At 59.2% G+C, this 24,923-nt stretch overlaps 1 protein-coding gene across 1 annotated transcript in view; it reads left to right on the forward strand.

Annotated features, from left to right (window-relative positions):
- Nucleotides 1-1,784: 1,784 nt before the first annotated feature.
- The window catches only part of DENND3 (DENN domain containing 3), a 44,681-nt gene continuing 21,542 nt past the window's right edge, over nucleotides 1,785-24,923 (forward strand). Inside the window, exons 1-12 of the mRNA XM_029923335.1 lie at nucleotides 1,785-1,814; nucleotides 3,367-3,456; nucleotides 5,177-5,432; nucleotides 6,247-6,362; nucleotides 8,582-8,724; nucleotides 11,065-11,176; nucleotides 15,536-15,655; nucleotides 15,876-16,094; nucleotides 19,387-19,502; nucleotides 21,655-21,810; nucleotides 22,588-22,684; nucleotides 24,639-24,809. Of these exons, the coding sequence (XP_029779195.1) occupies nucleotides 1,785-1,814; nucleotides 3,367-3,456; nucleotides 5,177-5,432; nucleotides 6,247-6,362; nucleotides 8,582-8,724; nucleotides 11,065-11,176; nucleotides 15,536-15,655; nucleotides 15,876-16,094; nucleotides 19,387-19,502; nucleotides 21,655-21,810; nucleotides 22,588-22,684; nucleotides 24,639-24,809 (1,626 nt within the window). The remainder of the gene's footprint in view (nucleotides 1,815-3,366; nucleotides 3,457-5,176; nucleotides 5,433-6,246; nucleotides 6,363-8,581; nucleotides 8,725-11,064; nucleotides 11,177-15,535; nucleotides 15,656-15,875; nucleotides 16,095-19,386; nucleotides 19,503-21,654; nucleotides 21,811-22,587; nucleotides 22,685-24,638; nucleotides 24,810-24,923) is intronic.

Raw genomic sequence — 24,923 nt, forward strand, 5'->3', positions numbered from 1 at the left:
GTGGGAGGCGGAATGGCAGGCTAGGTGCTGCCAGGATGCCCGGACACGCGTCTGTGATGCCCTGGAATGCCTGGGAAAGACTTTAATACTGAGCCGGCCTCAGTGGGGCTGCGTTTCCCGCCGTTCTCCCTCCGCAAGCCCCCAGGATGTCCTCGTTCCCTTTGGTCTCTGTCCCCCCTGACCCTCATCGATTGAGTTGTCTCCCCGCCTCTAATTTGCCAGATGGCGTTTCCTCCTTTTTCTTCTGGTAGGAAATGACCAGGTTTCAGTTGCTTCTTGGGCGATTACAACACATCGGTCCGTTGCCCCCTTGTGGGACGCGCCTTGAGAGCAGGGTGAGTCAGCAGGAGTGCGGTGCTTTCCTGACCCGCGACCCGGCCGCTCTCCCAGACACGTGGGCAGTTCGCTGCTCCGCGTATTTTAAAAAATAGTTTTATGCCAAACATGGGGCTCGAACTTGGTCCTTGAGACCAAGAGTTAAATGGGTGCCCCAGTGGTACTCTGCTTGTTAACCGTTCTCCTTTTTATCCTGCACGCTGTTTCTGTCAGGGGTTCAGCACAGGGTGGGGAGCAAATATTTGGGGTGGGGAAAAAAGCAGCATTACAGGATGGATCTGGCGTCCTAGAGTGAGCCTCCTTTAAGGCCTCCACTGATGTTACCAGTAACCAAACACAGGACTCTCTTTACTTGGCTGCTTTTACTGTATAGCAGTTCTATTTCGGACAGCCTAGGCTTTTTTAAAGTAACTTTTAAAATCACCACGTGTCCGTAGTTCAGGCATTCCTGCTTGGTGACAGGTGCAAACAGGAGCCCAGAGGTATGAGAAACATCTGACTTGCTGATAAGGTAGCAAGGTGTCCTAACTTTTCATTTTCTTTCTTGGTTGGGGGGGTGTTTGTTTTGTGAGGATGTGACAAGGACTTCAAGAATCCGGCTCAGTCCCCGGTGGGTTTCTGGGCTTAGTTACATTTCCCTTCCCTCCCTGGTTGCTGGGAAGACTGGGCATCGGGTGTGAAGGGGCCACCAGCCACTGTTAGGTCTGAGCCACGGTCAGGTCTGCTAGGAGCGCTTTCCATGAGTAGGTTCCTTACCTAATTCTTGTGTGTGGAGGCAACATTGTAATAGTTTTCAGTGCAGCAGATCCTGGCTTTCTTTCAATTTCCAGAGCCGCACTGGCTGCCAGGACATGATAAGTGGCAGCGGCAGTGTTCTCCGTCTGCGGTGCTTGCAGAGTGGCTCCTGCCCCTGAAGCACTGGATTTTAAGTTTCATTTAATTGTAATTAATTTCAAGTTAAATAGCCACGTGGCTCTCGGCTTTGGTTGCACAGCACAGTTCTGGAGCATTAAAAACAATCTGTTGTCTTCCCTTTTATTTCCCAAACGATGGCCCGTCCTGTACGAAGATCAGTGCTGCTGTAGAATCTCCCAGAAATGGACCTGGGACAGGATGGCTTAGCGCGTTGTGTGCTTTACTTTTTAATTAGCTCTGCTGGTTTGGACTGGGTGGGGGTGAGGAAATCGGTGTCTGCCAGAGAAGGGCGGGAGCCGGCTGTCCCAAGCTGGGGGGGAACCGGACCCTGTCTTCCCTGTGGGGGAGGGGCAGTCACAACGGATCCCAGGGCGCCTTCAGGAATTCCTTCTCACACAGTCGGGCTTGTGCAAATAGGTGCTGGAGGCATGATTCACTGCTGCCTTTGCTCAGACGGTGCAGCGTACCACTGAGAGCGAGCCAGCTGTCCCTGGGCGGGGATGGGCGTGCGTCACTGGGTCGTCCCATGTGGCATGCCACAGCTGGGACAGGGGACTCAGCCAGTAGGCTGAAGGGGGAAAGACAGCCAGTGGGACAGTTTAAAAAGAGGGTGACTGTATCCAGGGGAAAAAATCTTAATATACACATAGACAGTGGGACGAATGTAGTCTACGCTCTGCAAAGGATATTAATCACCCTTTCACAGAATCAGGGGCAAGGCCCTTCCTTTCTATTCTCATTCTCTTATTCTTCCGATCTTGCTGTCAGTTTTTAAAAATGAGACCGTGGGGGCGCCTGGGAGGCTCATTGAGTTGTGTCTGCCTTCAGCTCGGGTCACGATCTCACGGTTTGTAGGTTCAAGCCCCGCATCGATCTCTATGCTGACAGAGCCTGGAGCCTGCTTTGGATTCTGTGTCTCCCTCTCTCTCTGCCCCTCCCCTACTTACCGTAACTCTGTCTTTCTCAAAAATAAACAAACATTAAAAAAAAAATGAGACCGTATTGCTTGTGCAATCAGAAAAGACAGCAAGGAAATACGGCTCTAGGAAAAACGGATGTGTAATGAACTGAGGGTCACATTGGCTGAGTTTTGGTCATTTCACTTTAAGGGACTACGGATAAATAGAGGAAGCAAGAGGCAGTTTGTTGGTGTTACTGTTGGGATCACATTCGGTACCGACGGAGCGCGCTCTAAGAGATCTCTGAGCCAGAGTATGAGCCGGTGAACAGCATCCACTGAGGGCCGTCCTCCGTGCTGAGTGGTAGGACTCAGAGGGGACCGCGCTGTCCCCCTCTCCCCACCAACAGCTCTGCAGGTGCTCAGGAGGGGTGGAGCCAGGGGTCTGATGGCCTGGGAGAGGCCGCTGCAGTGTGGGTCAAGGGGAGGGGGCTAGGCCCCGTCAGGCAGCCTGGGGAGCCCCTGGGGAGCCCGGACAAAGCACAGCCCTGGGACTTGGGCGCTGTGTCTGCAGAATGAGAGGTTGAGTCGTGCTCGGGTTGGGGGCACCCTGGCTTTGGGAGCAGGCTGGCCAGCTGCTCAGGGCACAGCCAGCCCTGTGGTCATCCTGCTGCGTCACAGCTGCACACAGGTGACACACCCATGGAGTACATACGTGGTAATGACAGTAATGTGCGGTGACAGAGGGGCAGGTGGTCCGTGGTGCTGCTTTGGGCCCATCTGCAGGGGTGAAAAGTGGGCATCAGGTGGTAGGAGCCCCTGCCCTTTGGGCAGGTGTCACCTGTGCCCTTTTGAAAGGGGATGCCCCCCTTTGCGAGCGTGGACAGAGGGGCAGGTGGGGCGCCCTGCGCCAGGCGCGAGGAGGCCGTGTCGTTCTCACGGCCGGAGCCTTACAGGATTTGTTGGAAAATCCGTACCTGCTCCGAGTTGCACGTGGGGTGGGTGCTTGTTTGGAAATCTGCAGATGCGGAAGGAGGGGCTGCTTTTAGAGACTTTTCTGAGACCAGTGGCCCTAAAATGCGGGTTCACAGATGGGAGTGAGGGGCAGAGACCTGAGTGCCAGCTCTGAAGACCCGAGTGGCACCGTCTTTACCCCAGGGGAGCATGTGGGGGAAGCTCGGGTTTTAGGGAAATCAGCATGAGCTGTGAGTGTGAAGGACCCACCCAGGTCTGGAGGTGCAGGTGGGTGCGGTCTGGGACTGGAAAGAGGTCTGAGCGGGCAGCAGGACCCTGAACGCTGTCCCCAGGTGAGGACACTACGTACGTGGTGAGTTTGCCGGCCAGGCCAGGCCCTGGAGGAGGGACCGGGGCCAAGGACTCGCCCTGGTGGGTGGGGGGCACTCGGGAATGTGGGGGGGGGACGTTGCAGGAAGGGGCCCTTGCTGACCTGTGCCCAGTTCACGGATGTAGCTGTTTGCAGAGGAAGAAGGGGACCGGATGCCCCCACCGTTAAGTCCGAGCAGCTGGAGATTGACGGGAAGGTTGTGAAAGGTTTTATATAACTCATGACACGGATTCCTTGCATGCATGATGCACAAGGCTTTTAAAATTATCCAATAATATGGAGTTTTCATATTTGGTCCTTGTTCCTACTGGTGCTAAACCTTTTTTCCAAATAAAACTATGGCCTGAGTTTAAATTATACAGTAGCAAAAAAATAAGCATTTCAGGCTTAGAGTGTATTTTCTGCGGGCAAATGCTGTCCTTACGTGAGTCCTCTCAAGGGTAAGCGTTCCCCTTTGGTCCCACGATTCTTACCGAAAGCGTGACACCACCCATTCCTTTTCTGCTGGTGACAATTCCATGTCTCTTGGTGACATCCTTCCTGATGCCTTGAGTCCCTCAAAGATCTTTGATTACCTGCTGCCCCTCCCCCCAGCCCCAGCTGCCTCCCACCTTCTCACGTCCTTGCTACCCAGGGGGTAGCTGCTGCCTTTACAGTCCCTGCTGCCCCGTCAGGGCCCCCGCTGTCCCCTCCGGCCCCCGCTGCCCCCTCATGGCCCCCCCGCTGTCCCCTCAGGTCCCCCGCTGCCCCTCACGGCCCGCCAGCCTTCTCTGGGAGCTCTGCCAGGCTTCCCAGCTGGACAGAAAGGGGATCAAAGGCACAGCCTGTGCTCTTTCTATTATTTTAGGGACAAATGAAAAGACTGAAGGTTTTTTAAAAATTCTTTTAATGCTTATTTATTTACTTTTGAGAGAGAGAGACAAAGTGTGATCAGGGGAGGGGCAGAGAGAGAGAGAGACACAGAATTTGAAGTAGGCGCCAGGCTCTGAGCTGACAGCACAGACCCCAGTGCGAGGCTCAAACCCATGGACCGTGAGATTGTGACCTGAGCTGAAGTCAGATGCTTAACTGACTGAGCCCCCCAGGCGCCCTGGACAGGTCTTTAAAAAATCTGGTAGCAAGTTAATGTTCAAAGTGTTCGGGCTGGATGACCCCTAGTACAGACCCAGGGGGACTGTTTGGTCACTGGAAGGGTGTTGTCTCTGAAGCCAGTGGCCCCAGGTCAGGGGTGACAGGACTCCTGGGGGAACGGCCCAGCTGGCGGGGGACACTGTTGGTACCCCATTTGTACTGGTCAGATTGCGTGCAGGGCCCCTCCTCACAGTTCTGTGAGAACATGGGGGCCGCTGATGCGGGCGCATGGGGGTTGAGCACTTGACCTGTGGCCTTGCCTCTTGAACGGGAAGCTTGGATGCAGCCTTAGCAGATCCGGATCTGAACTTGGGTCTGCCTGTTGACACCCGGCTCTGAAGCGGGCACTTTGTGTTACCACCCCTTGGTGCTGTGACTCACCTGAAAGAGAGGCCCCTGACAGCAGCTTCGGCCCTCCTTGCTGTGCACAGGCTCCTGGGGGCGGAGCTGGTGGCCCAAGGGGGAAGGGGGAGGGGACAGAAGCAACAGTTGGCGTGCAGACGAAGGCGCACCACAGAGCAAGGACCTATTCCTATTTCTGCCCGCTTCAGGTGGCCCAGAAGAAGGGGGTCAGCAGCCTCTCTTCCCTCGACCCGGAGGTCCTGTCCGTCTTTGTGCCTCCTTTCATCAGTAAGGAGGACGCTCAGGTGGCCGGCGCCAACTGTGGGACCCTCAGCAAGACCAGAAGGCGCTCTTTCAGAAAGAAGAGGGAGAAGCCCAAGACAGAGCCCGGGAAGGGGCCTCCTGAAGACGTCAGCATCCCTAACGGCGTGGACCTGCTCGCCCTGCCCCAGCTCTGCTTCCCAGGTATCCCCGGCCGCACTGCTGGTGCTTTCTAGAAGCCACCTCTAGAGCCAGGGACAGAAGGGGTTGGTGACCTGCAGCCTGGAGGTCAGACCCTGGGACTGGGTTCTCTCAGTCTTGGGGGTCTCGGAGCTAAAGGGTGCACAGGCCACTTAGTGCTGCCCCCAAGTCTTGGAAAACCGAACCTCAGAAGAGGCGGGGTCGGAATTGCCAGGTGGCACAGTTTACAGGTGCTGTCTGAGGATCTTCACCTCGGATCTACGGTCCCGTCTTCCAGACGTCCGGCGGGCTGGTCAGAATCGCGTCCAGTCAGCCTGCGGCGTCTCCCGGGCTCCCGTGGCACCTGTTTTCTGTCCCCCGGGCTGGCGGCCTGGGCTTGTGCCCCTTCCCCAGACTGGCATCCCGGTGGTGGGCGGCCTCTGTTCTTTCCGGGGGTCAGTGAGAAACGCCCAAGGGGCTGTTGAAAACGCAGATGTGGGGCTTGCTGCCATTCCCTGTCTGGTGGTGTCCACCAGGAGATGGGCGCTGTCTCCGGGTCTCGGGGGTACACCATGGCCCCCCAGCTGCTGCTGTGCTCAGGAGACCGTCGGCTCCCAAGGGGCACCCTGTACTGTTTGCTACATTCTGCAGAGCACGGAGGGGCGGCAGAGAGGGGGGCGCGTGTGGAGGGACTGACCCCCGGAGGTAGCGATCTTGGCCTTAGAGCCTCACCGGGTAGGGGAAAGGCCCGTCCCGGAGGCGGGGAAGCGTGCTGGCAGACGGCCCAGCCCTGAGCCGGGTGCCCCGGGTCGTGACAAGATCTCCTCTCCATCCACAGGCGGCGTGTGTGTGGCCTCCGAACCGAAGGAGGACTCCGTGCACTTTCTGGTGCTGACCGACGTCTGTGGGGACAGGACGTACGGCGTGGTTGCCCAGTACTACCGGCCCCTGCGCGTACGTGACCCCTTGAGCCCTCCCCAGCGGGGTCTACGTGTAGGTGACTGTGCAGAGACACAGCACGTGTCTGTCAGGTGCAGGAGTCCGTGGCACTGAGCACGCTCTCAGCGCGATGCCCCCTGCTCACCCAGAAGTCACCCCAGCCCCCCCCAGCCCCCCACCGCCACTCGTCTGCTTTCTGCCCCCATGGACGTGCCTGCTCCGGACACCCCGTGTCTGTGGACTCGCCCTGCACGTGGCTTTTGTCCTGCTGCTGTCACTCAGTGTGTCGTTTTCAGATTCCAGCCACGTGGGAGCCCCAGTCCTGTCCCCATGGCAAGGCCTGCGCCGGCCGCCGTGTGCCCACCGCCGCTGGCTTTCCGCCCGGCCGCTGATGGACTCGTGCATTGTGTCCGCCCCTTGGCTTTGGTGCGGGGTGACGGGCGTGGCCACAGGAGCGTGGGCAGGGGCACTGTGTGCGAGCTGGCTGGCCTCCGGGAGCTCGTGGGGCCCGCCGCGGACCTGAAGACACAGAGGCCTCAGCTGCCCGTGTCCAGAGGGTCTCCAGCAGCAGGGGTGGCCCGTGGACTCCACACAGGAAGGGAGGTGGCTGCCCGAGCCGTTCCCCCCTGTTATTTTGGCAGAATTATCCTCACGTCTGTTTCCCTGGATGTGGGGAAGCGTCGGCACAACTGCAGGGCTCTGTCCCTTCGGGCCTGGGGAGCCGCTCAACCCCCTTGGTGTGCTCCAGCTCCGCGTGGGGGCCCAGCCCCGCTGCCGCTCTGAGCGCACGGCTCCGCTCCCAGACCCGGGGTCTCCCGCGGTCATGTGGGTGGGGGCCGCACCGCTGGCCTGGCCTGCCCGTGTCAGGTTGTGGGGGGACACGAGAGGGGAGCCGGGTGCCTGCCCCTGCCCAGCCGTGCTGCCGTTAAATACATATAAAAATTTTTTTAAATGTTTTTTAATTTGTTTTCGAGGGACAGAGAGAGACAGCGAGAGCAGGGGAGGGTCAGAGGGAGGGAGACACAGAATCTGAAGCAGGCTCCAGGCTCTGAGCTGTCAGCACAGAGCCCGATGCGGGGCTTGAACCCATGAACCGTGAGATCATGACCTGAGCGGAAGCCGGAGCCAACCACCTGAGCCACCAGGCGCCCCTAAGCACGTTTTTAAAAGGTGGTGGCCATGCACTCGGCACGTGACTCCCTCCACCTGCCCGCCTCATTTCGGGCTGAGCCCCGGCCCTCACTGTGTATCCAGTGACCCCCAGGCCCTGCCCTGCGCTCCTGTCTCCGTGGCCTGAACCCCAGCCCCTGCTGGAGTGCCCTAACATACCAGCGGCCCGCATGTGTGCAGCCTGGCGCCAGGCGTGACCCTCCTGTGCAGTCTGTCCTTTAATCCGCTCCATGGCCAGCGAGGTGGGGAACTCCCAGCGTCATCCCCGTTGAGCAGACAGTGGCCCAGCGAGGTGAAGTGACCTGCCTGGGGACCCACAGCACACTGACTGGGGAGCAGCAGGTGTTCGCTCAGCGTGGAGAGGCAGACAGGCCACGGCCCCTGCTCCCCGGCTCCCTTCACAAGGCCCCAGAGTGAGGGCCTCATCACACCCCTCCGCCCAAACAGGGGCGCCTGGGTGGCTCGTTGGTTACATGTCCGACTCTTGACGTCGGCTCAGGTGGTGTTCGTAGGGTCGTGGGTTGGAACCCCACACTGGGCTCTGCACTGGCCTCTGCGAAGGTGCCCACGCTCTCTCGCTCTCACTCTCTCTCAAAATCAGTCGACCCCAGACAGCCCCCCCCGGGGGCCCGGGCTGTGGGCCCCACGATGTGCCGCTTGCAGGCTTCGCGGCGATCTGTTCCTTCCGGAATCTGGATGCTAGTGACCCCCCCCCCCCACGCACATACACAATGTTCAAATGCTGCGTTTGTCCCCATTTTTAAGTGGGGCCATGGCCACTTCTATGTCTACTGTGTTCTTACTGCACATCCCTTCCCCCCTGAGGCAGGGGCCTCTCTCTCTCACCATCTCGGTCACCTCAGTCACCCGACAGGCACCAGGGGCCCTGTCCGCGCTGGCTGGGACTCGCAGGGACCCTGGAGGGAGCAGCGGCCGGTGGTGGAGGAGGAGGAGGCCGTCTGGCCCCTGCTTCTTGCCTCCGTCTGCCGGCGCCATCGCTACTGAGGGTGACGCCAGGAGCAGCTGTGCCGAGACGTGACAGGTGCCTGTGGCTTCCTCTGCAGGACGAGTCCTGTTTCTACAATGGCAAGATGAACTGGGAGCCGGTCAGGCCGAGCGCGGGTGCGGCCGGCTGCTTCGTGCCCTTTGCGGTGTGCGTGGTCTCCAGGTTCCCCTATTACACCGCCCTCAAGGACTGCCTGTCCTGGTGAGACCCCCGTCCTGGGGAGCCCCCCTGTCCTGGTGAGACCCCCGTCCTGGGAGCCCCTGCCTGTCCTGGGAGCCCCCTGTCCTGGGGAGCCCCCCTGTCCTGGTGAGACCCCCGTCCTGGGGAGACCCCCGTCCTAGGGAGCCCCCTGTCCTGGGGAGCCCCTGTCCTGGGGAGACTCCCGTCCTGGGGAGACCCCTGTCCTGGGGAGCCCCCCTGTCCTGGGAGCCCCTGCCTGTCCTGGGGAGACTGCTGTCCTGGGGAGCCTCCTGTCCTGGGGAGCCCCTGTCCTGGGGAGACCACTGTCCTGGTGAGACCCCCGTCCTGGGGAGCCCCCTGTCCTGGGGAGCCCCTGTCCTGGGGAGACTCCCGTCCTGGGGAGACCCCCATCCTGGGGAGCCCCCTGTCCTGGGGAGCCCCCTGCCTGTCCTGGGGAGCCCCTGGGGGTCTGCTTGTCCGTGGGGCCGCCCCCAGCACTGGTGGGCGGAGGGTGAGCCCCAGTTTGGCCCCGGGAGCACCTGGAGCTTTCAGATGCTCCTGGAAATGCTGCCATGTGGGCACGGCCTGCCAGACGAGGGAGGATGAAGCCAAACTGTTGGAAGTGAAATTAATAGGATTTGGCGTTTGGCCTTTTTATTAAAAGAAGAGGGATGTGAGGAAAAGCCCTGTCCCGGCGCTCTGAGAAGCAGGAGGCTGCCGTCAGTTCTGTTGAGTTCGTTGCCATTTAAAAAATTATCCGTCTTGGGGGTGGAAGCGTTGACTGTCTTCGTGCTGATGTTGAGAAAGCCTGAGGACGTAGAGACTTTCTGAAAAATCCAGAGCGCGTGCGGGCCGCCCGCGGGGGCCGACTGTGGCGCAGACACGGTGGGCGCCGGCCGTCTCATCCTCACCAGGTGCAGTCTTGGCGCAGGCGGCGGTTTGGTTAAGACAGAGGGTCCCTTCTGTCGTCACACTGCCAGCCACCCGGCAGGTCCCCGACTCCTGGGGAGGCCGTGACTTTGTTTCTGACATGTCCTTAAAAAAGCTTATTTATTTATTTATATAAAATTTTTTTAATGTTTATTTTTGAGACAGAAAGAGACAGAGCATGAGCGGGAAGGGGCAGAGAGAGAGGGAGACCCAGAATCCGAAGCAGCTCCAGGCTCCGAGCTGTCAGCACAGAGCCCAACGTGGGGCTCGAACCTACAAATGTGAGGTCACGACCTGAGCCGAAGTCGGATGCTTAACCCACGGAGCCACCCAGGCGCCCCCCAAAAATTTATTTATTGAGAGAGAGAAAGAGAGAGGACGGGCTGAGGACCTGAAGTCGGCTCCTCTGACAGCAGAGAGCCTGACACGGGGCTCGAACTCACGAGCCTGAGATCATGACCTGAGTGAAGTCAGTCGTTCAACTGACTGAGCCCGGATGAGGAATATTGATGATCTCCGAATCCTGACACGGGCTCCAGGAAGAGCTGTTAGTTGGCACTTAGAGGCGGAGCCCTTGGGTCGCTGGGCGCACGTGGGCCCTGGCGGCGGGCCGGGCCGGGCCTGCCCAGGGGACTGAGGCTGGGCGTCCGGGGCGGTTGGCTGTATTGTGTTAAACGTCAACACCGCAGTTAAGACACAGAACCTGGTCACCACCCCCCAAAGCTCCCTCGTGCCCTGTGGTCACTTGCTGGCCCTCTGCCCCAGGCACCCGCTGGTCCGTTTTATGCTGAAATCACCTGCAGCCGAGCCTTGAACAACTGAGTTTGAACCAGGGAGGTCCACGAACACACTTTTTTTTTTTTTTTTGACAAATACAGCACAGTCCTCTAAATGTGCTTTCTCTTCCTTGTGATTTGCTTAAAACCGTTTTCTGCTTCTCCAGCTTGCTTTATTGAAGGGTGCAGCACATAGGCACATAACGTGCAAATACGTTAATCAATTATTCATGTCCTCGGTCAGCAGTGGGCGTCAGCTGTTTCCGGGGAGTCAGAAGTTACACGCGGGTTTTCAGCTGCGTGGGGGATTGGGAGAGCAACTTTGTCAGGCTCTTTCCTTTGCGATGTCTATTCCCTGCTGAAGTATGACACCTAGAAAAACGCATGAAGGAAAGCACACCCACACCAAGAAACAACACGGCCAGCCCCCCGCCCCCCAAAATGCCACAACTCCCTTGTGCCCCCTCCCGGGCACGCCCAGGCACGCCCGGGCCCTGGGCAGCCGCGCCCTGCCGTCTGACATCCAGGTTAGCCCCCTGTTGCTGGAAAGGTCTGGAGTTGCTGGCCTGGCGGACGCTTTAGCTCTGATTAGAAATGCTAAGGATGACCATTGGATGCTCATACTTACTGTGTGATTTTATTTTATTATTTTTAGTTTATTGACGCATCTGAAGTGCTGTAAAGATTTTGAAGTTGACAATCATATAAAAGATTTTGCTGCAAAGCTGTCCTTAATACCTAGCCCGCCACCTGGACCACTTCATTTGGTAATTAAACCTGGAATATTTATGTCTTTTCTTTTTGTAAATAGTAAAAGTAACATGATGGAGACAGTTTAAATGTTTTCAGCTCTTGCTTACGTTGTAGCGCGTGCAAATTATGCTTCTCAAGTTCTTACAGAATCTATTATGCTATTTCTTTTAATGTTTATTTTATCTGGGGAGGGTCAGAGAGAGAGGGAGACACAGAATCCGAAGCAGCTCCAGGCTCCGAGCTGTCGGGACAGAGCCCCATGTGGGGCTCGAACCCACGCACCTGAGATCATGACCTGAGCTGAAGTCGGACGCTCAGCCGCTGAGCCCCCCGGGCGCCCCCCTGTTATGCTATTTCTGAAGGCAGTTTGCCGAGCGGCCCGTGAGAAGTGGGCACGGAGCTGGTGCTGAGCCCCTTTCGTGGGCTTTGTCCTTGCCGTTTTTCCTGGTGCCACCACGTTGCTGAATTCACGGGCAAGCGTGTCCGTGTTCTGGGTTCCCTGGCGTGCTCGTTCTGAGACGCTGGCTGTTTCATCACACGAGGCCTTCAGGTCAAGGGCGGTTGGAGAAAGGCAGCCCACGTCCTCCTTTTGCTCAGTAATGGGCCAGACTGCTGGGCGTGATGGCGTCTGCCTGGCTCAGCATTTTTCAGATGGACCTAACCACAGGGCACCTTGTTTTTAAAGCCTTTAAAAAAAATTTTTTTTAACATTTACTTATTATTGAGAGACAGAAACAAAGCATGAGCGGGGGAGGGGTGGGGAGAGGGGAAGACACAGAATCTGAAGCAGCTCCAGGCTCCGAGCTGTCAGCACAGAGCCCGATGCGGGGCTTGAACTCACAAACCATGAGATCATGACCTGAGCCGGAGTCGGATGCTTAAGTCACCGAGCCACCCGGGCGCCCCGCCTCCTTGCATTTAAACAGGCAGCTGTCTGTCCAATGAGCATCTCGAAGCGGCTCATACGTGTTGACTCTGTTTCACTCAGTCCCTTCTGGAAGATTATACAGACAAATCTCATCAGTTCTCTACATCTTGATGATTATTCACGGTTGAAAACTCAATTTTACTTCGCAGGAAATGTGGTTATAAACTTAAAATGTACATTTTTAATATCAACCTAAGCCTGGTGGTCTGCGGGGGGTCGGAGGGGGAATCCTGCCAGATGGGCTCCAGGCCCAGAGACCACGCAGGCTGCCCGAACGTCTTGCTACAGGCCCGCAGAAACCTTTGTAGGGAACATTTATTGGGTACTTGGTGTTGCAAGGTACTCGTCTTTATTACGTGGATAATTGGTATCTTTTATTGGACAGTGAAGTCATCAAAGTTTACATTCTTGCTATATAAACTCAACAGGTTTTCACTGAGGACCTAAGTAACAAACAACTGAGTTCAGAACTGTTTGCGGATTAGCCGTGTTTATTACGTTCTGCCTTTGAACATGAGTGATGTCCAGATAGAACCTGTACCCGTTTTTTGTGCCTCGGAATCTTGGATCATTTCGTATTTGGTTTTTTCCACTTTTACCGCCCCGTGAGAACCTTTACTGCAGGTCGTGCTTGACGTCTCTTCTCCTCACCCCTGCATGCCCTCGATCGCCCACCCCTGTGCAGCCTGCACCCACCATTTGCTTCCCGGTGCCCACGTCCCCTGCCACCATCCTGTTCTGGGCCCCGAGCCTCTGACCTGTGCTGAAAACCCAACAGCGGGTTCTTGCTGTATGCCTTCAGCCAGCCCTGTGTCCCCCGTCCAGCTCTGCCTTGTGTCCGCACCCCCTTGCTCACTGTTCCCCGGCCACACTGGGTCTCCCTCTGTCCCTCACAGTGCTGCCCCGGGACTCTTGCACGTGCTCTTTCTGGAAGTGCAGCTGTCCGATTTCCAGTTCCTGCTCAGCCCTCAGGTGCTTCGGAACAGCCCCTCGGAGGCCTCCCACCCCTGCCTCTCTCTCCGCACCCAGCTCCCTCCCTGCAGAGCGCAGCACAGGCTGTGGTTAGGGCTGGTGCCCACTTGTGTTTCCGTCAGTGTCTTCTCCCTCGCACTCCAAGCTGCACGAGGACGGAGGCCCGATCAGGGCTGCGTGAGCAGGGCTGGCCCCGGGCTGGCTCCTGGTGCCCCCACAGCCGAGGAGCGAGGCGTCAGCCAGTAGCGTTTGGGGTTCAGATCTGTGTCTTGGTTTCCACGCATTCGTCAGGACGAGCTGACTCGGGGGCGGGCTTGGCACTGTGACCCGCCCCTGGAGTCCTAGCTCGGGGGCCCCTGTGGGCTCAGTGGCCCTGATCCGTCTTAGGGAGTGTTGTGGCACCGTGGCTGTTTCTAGTTCTGGGGAGATGCGAGGGGTCAGTTGAGGCCGGGAGCCGATTCCGCCATGTTTCCAGAACCCACTGCGCACGGATGCCCACCGAGAGGCCCCGCAGCACGTGGTCGGGCACTGTAGCCCTTGTGCTTTGAGCTGAGCGCCTGGGCCCGGGCGCAGTTTCCCGTTACTCTGGGGCTGGGTCCTGTCTGGTCGGTGCCCTTTCTCGGACGGCACCGGGACTGCTGGCCCGAGCGCAGCACAGCCCCCGGGAGCCCCGCGTCCCTGGGCCCACCAGCGGGTCTGATTCCACGAGCTCGCGGGTCACGGCCATTCCTGGGTGTGCACGTGTATTTTTCCTCCGGCCGTACTTGACTCCCTCCTGTGTTGCTGTGTGTGTGGAACCTGTTGTTTCTCTGGGGCCCCAGTCACGCTGGGGTCCGGAGAGCCCTTACCCGAGATCTCCGTCCCTCCCCAGTGCCTTCACCGGTGGGGGGTGGGGGGGCGACGGCACCCTACGTCCTACGTGCGGAGGTCACTGCCGCAGCAGCGGACGCGTCCCAGGGCCTGAGCAGCGTCTCTGGTAGAATCCCCTGTGTTTTTGTCTAGTTTCTCTCTCTAGCTGGGAAGCTGCCTGAAACGGTGATTTTTTGAAATATTGAGGGGTTTTTACAATTATTAGAAGTTCATTGCGACTTAGAGCATCTTTAAAAATAAGTTTATTGGGGCGCCTGGGTGGCTCAGTCAGTTAAGCATCCGACTTCGGCTCAGTCACGATCTCGCGGTTTGTGGGTTCGAGCCCCGTGTCGGGCTCTGTGCTGACGGCTTAGAGCCTGGAGCTGCTTCGGATTCTGTGTCTCCCTCTCTGTCTGACCCTCCCCTGCTCACGCTGTCTCTCTCTCTCTCTCTCTCTCAAATAAAAACAATTTAAAAATTTAAAAAAAGTTTATTTATTTTGAGAGAGCAAGATGGGAGGTGGTGAGAGAGAGAGAATCCCAAGCAGGTTCTGCACCATCAGCACGAGCGACCCTCACGTAGGGCTCAAACCCGCAAACGGTGAGACCGTGACCTGGGCTAAAACCAAGAGTCGGACGCTCTGCCAGCTGAGCCACGCAGGTGCCCCCGCGACTCGGAGCGTTTAACTCTGCTTTCCCTTGTTTCACATAAAGAGGATGCTGACCGTCCACACGACTCCCGCGTTTTGCGTCCGCGGAGCGGTCGGCGACAAGAAGGCGGACGAGGCGGGGCGGTGGTGCAGGAGCCCGGGCACGTAGTCCTCGCTCGTCTGCGGGTTTTTCACACGAGTGTTCACTTATCACAGCAGCACGACAGCTCACTGCAGGGAGTGTGGACGCCAGACATTTGTTCTGGAACCTTCTTCGCCACCTGGTCCCCCGCACTGCTCTGCTTGTCACCTTCCACGCTTTTCCTGCTTGGAGCTTCTCTGTCCTCCGGTCTCATGCTCCTCCCCCCGGTCTCTCCCGCCGCCGCTCACACTCTGGTCTCTCTGTTCTGTGCGTTCGCAGGGCTGCGGGGGTACGGGTGGCCCCGGTGTCTCCCCGGCACCCCCCTGAGGCTGACACCCACAGTCAGGGCCGAACTTGTCCCGTGAACACAGAAGCAGCGTCTGCGGGTGAGGACTTGAACTGAGGTGTTGTTTTAAAATCACGTCATCGGGAAAAGCCAGCGTCTTGGTGCCCGGTCCTCAAGGACCTCTGGCCGCTAGGTGGAAGGCTCGGAGAGGACCCGTGATCTGCCGTCCCCTGAGTGACTAGAAAAGCGTGCAGTAGCCAGGATTAACCCGGAGGCGCCTGACGTAGAACTCGGGCTGACCGGGCGGCCGGCCGGGTGTCTGCCCGGCGCTGCCAGCGGACACTTGGCTGATTAACGAGAGGGTTTAAGGCAGTGTGGCTGGAAGAGACTTACCTGTGAGCCTCTAGCAGCAGTTCTGTCGCTGGACAGCTTTGGTATTCGGTGACACGAAGGTGACGGCATGGCGTCCCCCGTGCGCCCCCCGGAGCGGACGCTCGGGGGCCCCAGCGGGAGCGGCCCCGGCTCACGGGGACTGTCGCCGCCACAGGTGTTCCACATGAAGCCGCTGCAGATCGTGCTCCCGGCCCGCGCGGACCCCGAGAGCCCCCTCATCGACCTGGACCTGCACCTGCCGCTGCTGTGCTTCCGGCCGGAGAAGGTGCTGCAGGTACGTGCCCCCCGGGCCCGGGGCCCCTGGCCGTGTGGCCTCACACGGCACCCGGGCTGCCGTCGTGTGGAGCGGGGGTCCCGCGAAACCTGGAGAGACTCGCTGTTTCGCTTCGGGACAGTCAGCACCGCGCGTGCCGTTCGCGGGCCACAGGGGCTTTGGTTTGGCAAGCGGGGTTCGGGAAGGCGGGGGGTGCTGACGGCCCGGCCGGTCCCCCCAGATCCTGGCATGCCTGCTGACGGAGCGGCGGGTGGTGCTCTTCTCGTCCAGCTGGGCCCTGCTGCCCCTGGTCGCCGAGTGCCTCCTGGCCTACCTGCACCCCCTGCAGTGGCAGCACACACTGGCACCCGTCCTGTCGGGCCAGATGCTGGACTTCCTCATGGCGCCCACGGCCTTCCTCATGGGCTGCCACCTGGACCACTTCCAAGAAGTCAGCAAGGTCAGGCCTCGACCGGCACCCGGTCGCCCCTGGAAGCGCCCCCGGGGCCAGGGGGGTGGGGGGGGCGGGTGCCCCCGTCACCAGGGCGTGCTCTGGGCGCCGCACACGCAGAGTGCCGTCCCTCATCTGCGCTGTCCCCCTGTGGACCTCAGGGTGAAGTCAGGGCTGTGGTATCCTGGGTTCTGGGACCTCATGTCACTTTGGAGCCACTTAATTCCCCAGGGCTCAAGGGCCTCCCAGCGGTCCAGTGAGGAGAGCGCAGGCCCTGCCTGGCCCTGGCTGCCTTCTGGGGCTCTGGCGTCCAGTGAGGTGCAGGCCTCTCTGTGCCTCAGTTTCCTCGCCTCTGAGGTGGTCAAGCCCTCCCAGGTGGGTGCTGGGCGAAGACCATCCCCTTTCCGGCACGTGACTGGGCGACGCAGACCACAGCCCCCGCACAACTGCCGCGTGGCTTCTGTGCGTGAACGCCACGGCCACTCTTGCCGGAAGGTGCCTGTACACGTGGTGTGGTGTTCACCGTGTAGACAGTGGGTGTTCTTGATGCTGGTGGTGGTGTGTTCATGGTGTTAGTGGGGGGTGTTCATGGTGGATGTTCACGGTGTAGGCGGTAGTGTGTTCACGGTATAGGCAGTGGTGTGTTCAGAGTGTTAGCGGTGGTGTTCACAGTGTAGACGATGGCGTGTTCATGGTGTCGGTGGTGGTGTGTTCGTGGTGTTAGCAGTGGTGTTCACGGTGTAGGTGATGGGTGTTCGTGGTGTAGGCAGTGGTGTATTCATGGTGATAGTGGCAGTGTTCACGGTGTAGGTAGTGGGGTGTTCGCGGTGTTGGTGGCAGTGTTCACGGTGTTCACGGTGTTCGCGGCGGTGGTGTTCGCGGTGTAGGTAGTGGGTTGTTCACGGTGTTGGCGGCAGTGTTCACGGTGTTTGCGGCAGTGGTGTTCACGGTGTCAGTGGTGGTGGTGTTCATGGTGTAGGTGATGGGTATTTGTGGTGTAGGCAGTGGTGTATTCATGGTGATAGTGGCAGTGTTCATGGTATAGGTAGTGGGGTGTTCGCGGTGTTGGCAGTGTTCGCGGCGGTGGTGTTCACAGTGTTGGCGGCAGTGTTCACGGTGTTCGCGGCGGTGGTGTTCACGGTGTTGGCGGCAGTGTTCACGGTGTTCGCGGTGGTGGTGTTCACGGTGTCGGTGGTGGTGGTCACGGTGTTGGCGGCGGTGTCTACAGTGTTAGCAGGCACACGGCTCTGCTGGATCCGCTGACTGTTCACTCGCTGTGCCTTCCGTGTTCTGGCTGTAGACGGCTCTCAGTGTGCTGGCCTCGTGACTAGGGCAAGGGTCAAAGGAGCCGCTAGGACAGGACTTGACTTACAGTAAGGGCATAATAATGTACGTTAGGTGAGCTAACCTCACGAGTTTGAAATGAGCATCGTGATTTCGTCAGCAGGCAGAACAAGTGAAGTTTCTTAAAACACCTTTATTCAGATAAAACTCGTCTGCCACGAGGTTTACCGATGACAGCGTACAGTTCCGTGGCTTTTAGTAGCTTTACAGAGTGTGCCAGCTAATCTCGGACCTTTCATCCCCCGCGGAGAAGCCCGTACACCCCAGCGTCACCCCCCACCGTCCTCCCTGCCCCTGGCCACCGCCACCTGCTTCCTGTCTCCGTGGAGTCGCCTGTTCCTTCCACGTGGCTCTATGTCCACGCATGGCCTTCTGTGGCTCCCCTCACCCCGTGCAGCGGTGTCAGGTCCATCCATGCTGTCACCCGGAGCCGGAGGTTGTTCTTGCTGCAAGGCAGGCCCCCTTGTGTGAGCGTCACCACGGTCCGCTCACCCCTCCTTGGCTGATGCACCTGTTGTTTCTCCTTGGACAGCTGTGAAGGTCCTTGTGCAGCCTTGGCGTGGCCCCGTGCTTGCACGCGGCTCGGGTACACGCCGCGGAGGCTGGGAAGGCTGCTCACACGCTAACCAGTTGGCCTTCGAAAAGAGGCCAGGCTGTGTGCACAGCTCCGATTTCAACCCCTGTCACCACCTGTCCCTGCGTCTGGCTGTTGTAGCCACCCCGGCGAGTGTGCGGCGGTGCCTTACTGTGGTCGTGACGTGGGTTCCCCAGGACTAATGACGTGAGCACCTTGCGTGTGTTTCCCGGCCGTCTGCTCGCGGAGGCTTTCCATGGCTTTCCGTCCTGGGCGTTTCTGGGTGTGCGCAGACACGGAGGACGGGCGGGGTGACGCCACGTGCCCCTTCCTGTCTCCAGCCCCCGTCAGGTGGGGCCCCGCCGCCCTGCTTTACGTGGAGCGTCTTCCAGCAAATCCCAGGAAGGAGGCAGGTGCTGTGTTCAGCCCAGGGAGGAGCCGGGTCCTCGCCGCCTTCTTGCCAAAGCCAGTGAGTCACCAGGCGACAAACGCGCTCTGGGAAAAGGCCACTCAGGCCTTCATGGAAGGAACGGGGAAGACGTCACCCCGTCTGCCTTGCAAATAGGAAGAAAAGAAGTCCATGCTCAGAAGTTAAGATGTGTTTCCTTTTTCAGTCACTAGGGAAAAGGCCATCGTGGTTCAGACCCTTTAGGGGGACACTGTTGGCACGTTGACCTGACATGTCAGCGACCATTCAGGGACTTCTGTGTTCTGGAGGAAGGTTTCAGGACAAGCAGCAGCTCTTGCCTGAGAAGCGTGTTTGGGTCTGGACGTTTTCCTCCACGGGGCTGGGGTCTTGGCATCGGTCCTGTGGCGGTCACGTGTCTGTGCCGTGGCCCGCGTCACTGCTCACGGCGGGCCGTGCTGTCCACCTGCTTTTAGCATTCCCTGTCTGCTCGGCTTCCTGCGGGCCCCGCCAGTCACCCGACACGTGTTCCGGGAATCCGGGACCCTGGCACGTGGCCTCGATGTGTGTGTCTCGTCACAGATACGGCCTTACAAGTAACTCAGAAACTCTGAGTGTGTGTGGTCACAGAGCCCGGGACCCCACCCTCACTCCAGTCCTGCGAGGGGTGGAGTTCTGGAATGTTCTCTCCAGGCTCCTGAAGTGGCCCGCACCGTGTTAGCACCAGAGCAGGTGAACGCCTGATAAGGACTTGTCTGGAATCTTGACTCAGACTGAGGCGTGTCTGATCAGGTGCCCTTGTTAACACAGCTCGGGGTCCAGCCTGCGTTCTCGGCCGGGGACAGTGCAAGGCTCTGTGTGCCTGGCACAGATGGGGATTTAATCACTTCCCTATCGCAGTGGATGCAAACGTGTTTCTGTGTTTCCCGAGGTGCCTACGAGTTCAGACTCTTACATCAATCTCTGCACGCTTTCAGGAAGCAGATGGTTTAGTTCTGATCAATATCGACAATGGGACCGTCACCTCCTCTAATGACGAGGACATCGATGTTCCCGACATCCCTCTCCTGGCGGCACAGACCTTTATTCAGAGGTGAAGGCGGGGGTGGTGTGTGCTTGGCACCGTCTGTGCCAGGGCCGTGTTTGCCAATTTGCAGTTTCTTTCCCATCCGATGTTACAGATCGATGTGTTTTTTGGCTTCATAGTTTGGAAGTTACTTGTGAATATTTTATCTATGTGTTTACTTACTGTAAAGTTTATGTATTTTGAGAGAGCGTGCGCGTGTGCAAGTGAGCATGAGTGGGGGAGGGGCAGAGAGAGACTCAAGCAGAGTCCCGGGTGGGGCTCGGACTCACGAACCGTGAGATCATGATCTGAGCCCTGGGCTGAAACCGAAATCGAGAGTTGGATGTTCAACTGACTGAGCCACCGAGCTGCTCCTATTTGTAAATGTTTTAAAATAGAAGTTGTTCACCCTCATTCTGATCTTTTCTAAACACCAATGGCCCCACAGAGTCAGGTGACGGTCCCCTCCCCCAGGAGACCTCCCCACCCACTCTGCCTGAGTAATGTGCCTGTGACCTTTGAGGTCCTGCCTCCTTCCCTCTTTCCACCCTCCCCTCCTGCTCCTTTTCCCTCCCTCCTCCCTTTCCCTCCCCCCCGCCGCCAGTAGACAGTATTCGGCACCCCCAGGACGCTCCACACTGGGTAGGGTTTGTGTGCCGATGAACATTTCTAACTGTTCACTTTCTGAGCAGCAAAGCCGCTTTCCCCTGACTGTCCGAGTTTGACGTTTGAGCCATGGTGGGTGCCAGCGTTTGGCACTGCGCCTCCAGTGTGCCCTGGGCACCCCCCCCCCACCCCCGCTGTGGGATGGGTTCTGGCCCTTGGCCGTGTGGTGCCGGTGGTGTCAGAACTCTAGGAGACACACAGTGGGTGGGTTTCTGCTTGGCCGGACCCCGGAGCGGTGGGACCTGGTGTCTCCCACCGTCTCAGCCAGGGGCGGCTCTGTCTTGCGACAGGGCTGACCTGCATGCGGTCACCAGCGAGCGTGCGAAGGTGATGACCCCTCCAGGCGGTCCGGCCGGGGCTTGCGGGGCTGGGACTTCCATCTCCAGCAGCGGCTTCTCTTCTCACTCGGGGCCAATCCAGGGTGCTCCCCTTCCCAGCTGCCCCGGCCCTGCTGTCTTCTCGGACCTGGTCTCAGCCCACCTCCCTCCTGCCTCAGGCCCACGGGCTCCTGTGGGTCTCTAGGGGGTGGGTGCTCCCTACCGGCTCAGGGCCTCTCGTGTCTGTCTGGCTTCTGGCCTCTCTCCTTCCAGATCCGGGGTCCCCGAGGGGTCCTCTCCAGCCACCAAATGGGCGGTTCCCTCGCCTTCATGCTCTGACTCCTCTCCTCACCTCCCCGGCTCCCACGACCTCATATTTGGGGTGCAGTCTTCTGTTTTCTGTTTCTTCCCACTCGAGCATGAGCCCCACCCTGGAGCTTTGCCTGTGGTCAGCACGCAGCCCGACATGCAGTAGGCGCTCAGGAAGTGTGGTGGGGGTGATGTGCGTCGGGTGTGTTCATTCTGTGTGTAAACCGCGGACGTGCCCATTGGCTTCCATCATTGCAGCCTTGACGGTGCTGGGAGGCCGGGGTTGAATGCGTTAGACTGCCCGGCTGGCCGGGGGGGACACAGTGGCTGGTGCCTCTGATCCTCCAGGCGGGGTGCAGTGTGGGGAGCTGCAGGGCTGGGGGCGAGCGCTCCGGGCAGGCGGGGCCAGGGGCGGAAGGGTTCCGCTTGGATAACGTGTGCAGTCAGGGCCCCCGTGGTTCTGAACAGGAGCTGTTGGTGTGCAGAGCAGAATGAACTCTCCAGGATGTGTGTGTGTGTGTGTGTGTGTGTGTGTGTGTGTATTTTATTTATGTTTGAGAGAGAGACAGAGTGTGAGTGGAGGAGGGGCAGAGAGACACAGAATCAGAAGCAGGTTCCAGGCTCTGTCAGCACAGAGCCTGACGTGGGGCTTGAACTCATGGACTGTGAAATCATGACCTGAGCCAGAGTCAGACACTGAATGGACTGAGCCACCACTGGGCACGTCCGCGGTTTACAGCCTCTCCAGGGATGTATTTTAATGATCCCTCCCCAAAATTCCTGTTGGGTCTTCTGAGCGTCCGAAGAGTGTTAACGTACCCGGGGAGGCAGGCCCCCCGCCCGTAAAGAGCATGAGCCGCGCTCAGTGTCCCTCTGCCCCTCCCCAGGGTCCAGAGCCTGCAGCTGCACCACGAGCTGGACCTGGCGCACCTGGGCGCCAGCACAGACCTGAACGAGGGCCGGGCGCGCCGGCGGGCCTGGCAGCAGACGCTCAACCACCAGCTGCAGCAGGCGGGCCTGCAGCTGCTCGTCGGCATCTTCAGGTAGCGAGCGACCCCGCGTCTGTGGGGGCCCCGGAGCCACGGCTGGGCGTGGAGTCTGCCTGTCCGGCCTGGGCCTCCCCCAGGTGCACTGTGGGCACAGAGCAGGCACGGGTGGCCGTGCCGTCCTCACGGAGACGCGGGGCTCGGGGGGCGGGAGCGGCGAGGGTCCCTCCGTGCGGGGAGAAGCCGTGCTTGAAGTGACACAACGGCTCGAGCAGAGGGGGCACGCAAGAGCAACCCCTCTGAGGGCCAGCCCCTCTCTCTGCAGAACAGGGCATGCACAGGGTGTGTTTCTGGTCATTTTGTGTTGCTTAATAGCGATGACTTAAACAGAAATTTATTTTTCTGTTTTTTATTTATTTTTGAGAGAGAGATAGCATGAGCAGGGGAGGGTAGGAGAGAGAAGGAGCTGTCAGCACAGAGCCTGATGTGAGGCTCGAACCCACAGACCGTGAGATCATGACCTGAGCCAAAGCTGGACACTTAACCGACTGAGCCACCCAGGTGCCCTGCAGAAATTTTTTTAATGTTTATTTTTGAGAGAAAGAGTGTGAGTGGGGAAGGGGCAGAGAGCGAGGGAGACACAGAATCCGAAAACAGGCTCCAGGCTCCGAGCTGTCAGCACAGAACCGGATGTGGGGCTTGAACCCACAAATGTGAGATCATGACCTGAGCCGAAGTCAGACACTTAACTGAGCCGCCCAGGCGCTCCAATAGTGATAACTTTCTCATGCATTTAAAAGGGTTTCCACACTCAGACCGCCTTCTCTTCGTCAGGGAGGTGAAGAATTACTTAAATTACGAGCACAGAGTGTTTAACAGCGAGGAGTTTCTCAAGACCAGAGCTCCGGGGGACCAGCGGTTTTACAAGCAGGTGCGGAGCGTGGGGACTGGCGTGCCACTCTGTGCTTAGAAGATGTTTCAAAAGACATTTTCTCAGAAGCGTCTGTTAGTATTTTATTCATAGTCTTTACGAGAAGTTTGCTTTAGGGCCATTCCCTTTGGTCCCGTGGGCATCTCTTGTTTTTGGAATCAGCTTTTGAGAGTGCACTTTATCTGTCATGAAGGGCACCCAGTTTAAGTGCCCAGGGTGATAAATCCTGATAGACACGGGCCCGGACACCACGTCCTCGGTCCGGATCAAGGCCTCGCCGTCACCTGACGGCCGCGGGGCGGCTTCACCCGGGGTGGGGGTGGGAGGCAGCACCGGTGTTTTCTTTCCATCTGGTAACAAGCTTTTGGGACGCTTCCGTCCTGGTCTGTTCTGCAAAGTTGTATTTGGGGCTTCATTGTGGCCGGTGGTGCAGCTGGTGCCAATCTTGGTGTGTCAGGGCTGTTCTCCCACTTTCCAGGTGGGCGGGGCAGCCTTCTGGGGGGGTGGTCCCCTCTCCTGCTGGGTGCTGGAGCCCCGGCCAAGGGGCGTGCTGGAGCCCCGGCCGTGGGGGGTGCTGGAGCCCTGGCCGTGGGGGGTGCTGGAGCCCCGACCGTGGGGGGTGCTGGAGCCCCGGCCGTGGAGGGCCCCCCGCGCTCAGGCTGCTCCAGGCTCACAGGTCTCCCTCGGCCCTTCCGCTTTCGTGGTTCCGATTTACCTGATTCCTCCACGTGCTTTGCCCTCCAGCGCGGGGCCCCTGTGCAGGCTTCCAGAACTCTGTCTGCAGAGCTGCCTCCCCTCGGGGCTCCGCAGGGACTCCTGGCGGCCTCTCCCAGCGGCCCACCGTCCGACCTGTGGCGGGAGGGGCTGCCTGAGCCTTGTGCCAAAGGCTCTTGTCGTGACCGAGGTCCACACGGCAGCCGTTCCCGTCAGCCGGCCGCAGCCTCTGCCCCTCTGGGCCCTGCCTGCGCCCTCCGTGTCTGCTCTCTGACCTTCTCTGGACGGACTCCATGCTCCCCCATGCTCGGGGACCCCCGCTGTCTGCAAGCTGTGCACACCCTCGCGGGGCACAGAGCCTGGCCTGCGGGGCCCACAGGATGCCGCCCCCACGAGGGGCGCAGGGTGGCTCAGCCGGCTGTGTCTCGCTCTTGATCTCTGCTCAGGTCCCGGTCCAGGATCATGAGATCGAGCCCCACGTCGGGCTCTGCAGTGACAGAATGGAGCCTGGTTGGGATTCTCAATCTCTCCCTCTCTCTCTACTCCCCCCACCCCGTCTGTCTCTCTCTAAATAAGTAAGAAAAAAAAATTAAAAGCAAAAAGATAGTGCCCGTACCAGGCTCCTCCACAGAGCCCAGCTCCCTGCCATCCGCCTCCTTGCTCGGTCGGCTCCCAGAGAGTGGCCAGCAGTCCCGTGAGCCACAGCTGCCACCTCCTATCCTGCCACACGCCGCTCCCTTCTGTCTCTTCCTGTGGGTGTTGTGCACGCAGGGTTTCCAGCACCTTCCCTGTGGGCCTGTGCGCCTGTGGCCCTCCTGTGTCCGGGCTGGGCAGTGGAGATGGGCCTGAGCTTTGTCCCCTGCAGCCCGCTCACCCACAGCAGAGGGCAGGGTGGGGACAAGGACCGGCTGCTGGACGGTCACCTTCTCCACTGAGACCAGCGGCTGGGTGATGGGAGCCACGGGCCAGTTCCAGACGGTGCGCTGGCTGTGCGGAGGGGGCCACGGTCCCCAGAGACGTGGGGTCAGCGGCCAGAGGACGCTGTGGCTCCTGCCATCATGAGAGGAAGACGGGGGGGCTTCTGAACTTGTGACTTTTCAAACAGAGAGTGACCGATCCTTTTCGGTGGCCCCATGGGGTCTGGAGGGAGCCTTGCAGGTGCGGACGGTGAAGAAAGCAGGGGGAGGGGACAGGCCCGCCAGCGCGGCAGGCGGTGACTGGCCCCTGTGGTCTGTTGCAGGTTCTGGATACCTACATGTTTCACTCTTTCCTTAAAGCCCGGCTCAGCAGAAGGATGGACGCCTTCGCCCAGATGGACCTCGACATGCAGTCTGACGAGGACAGGTGTGGTCACCGGTGTAGGGGCGGGACTCCGGGGGCCCGGACGCCCCAGCAGCGAGCCGTTATCTGGGTGGATGAAGGATAAATTCCACCGGGAAATCTCACACTTTGGGCTGGTCCCCACGCACTTCTCTTTAGGGGGGACACGAGCTCAGCTGATTTCGCTTGTGCCCCTTGGGTCCGC

This window comes from Suricata suricatta, chromosome 15, assembly GCF_006229205.1.
Source record: "Suricata suricatta isolate VVHF042 chromosome 15, meerkat_22Aug2017_6uvM2_HiC, whole genome shotgun sequence".
NCBI classification, from domain to species: Eukaryota; Metazoa; Chordata; class Mammalia; order Carnivora; family Herpestidae; genus Suricata; species Suricata suricatta.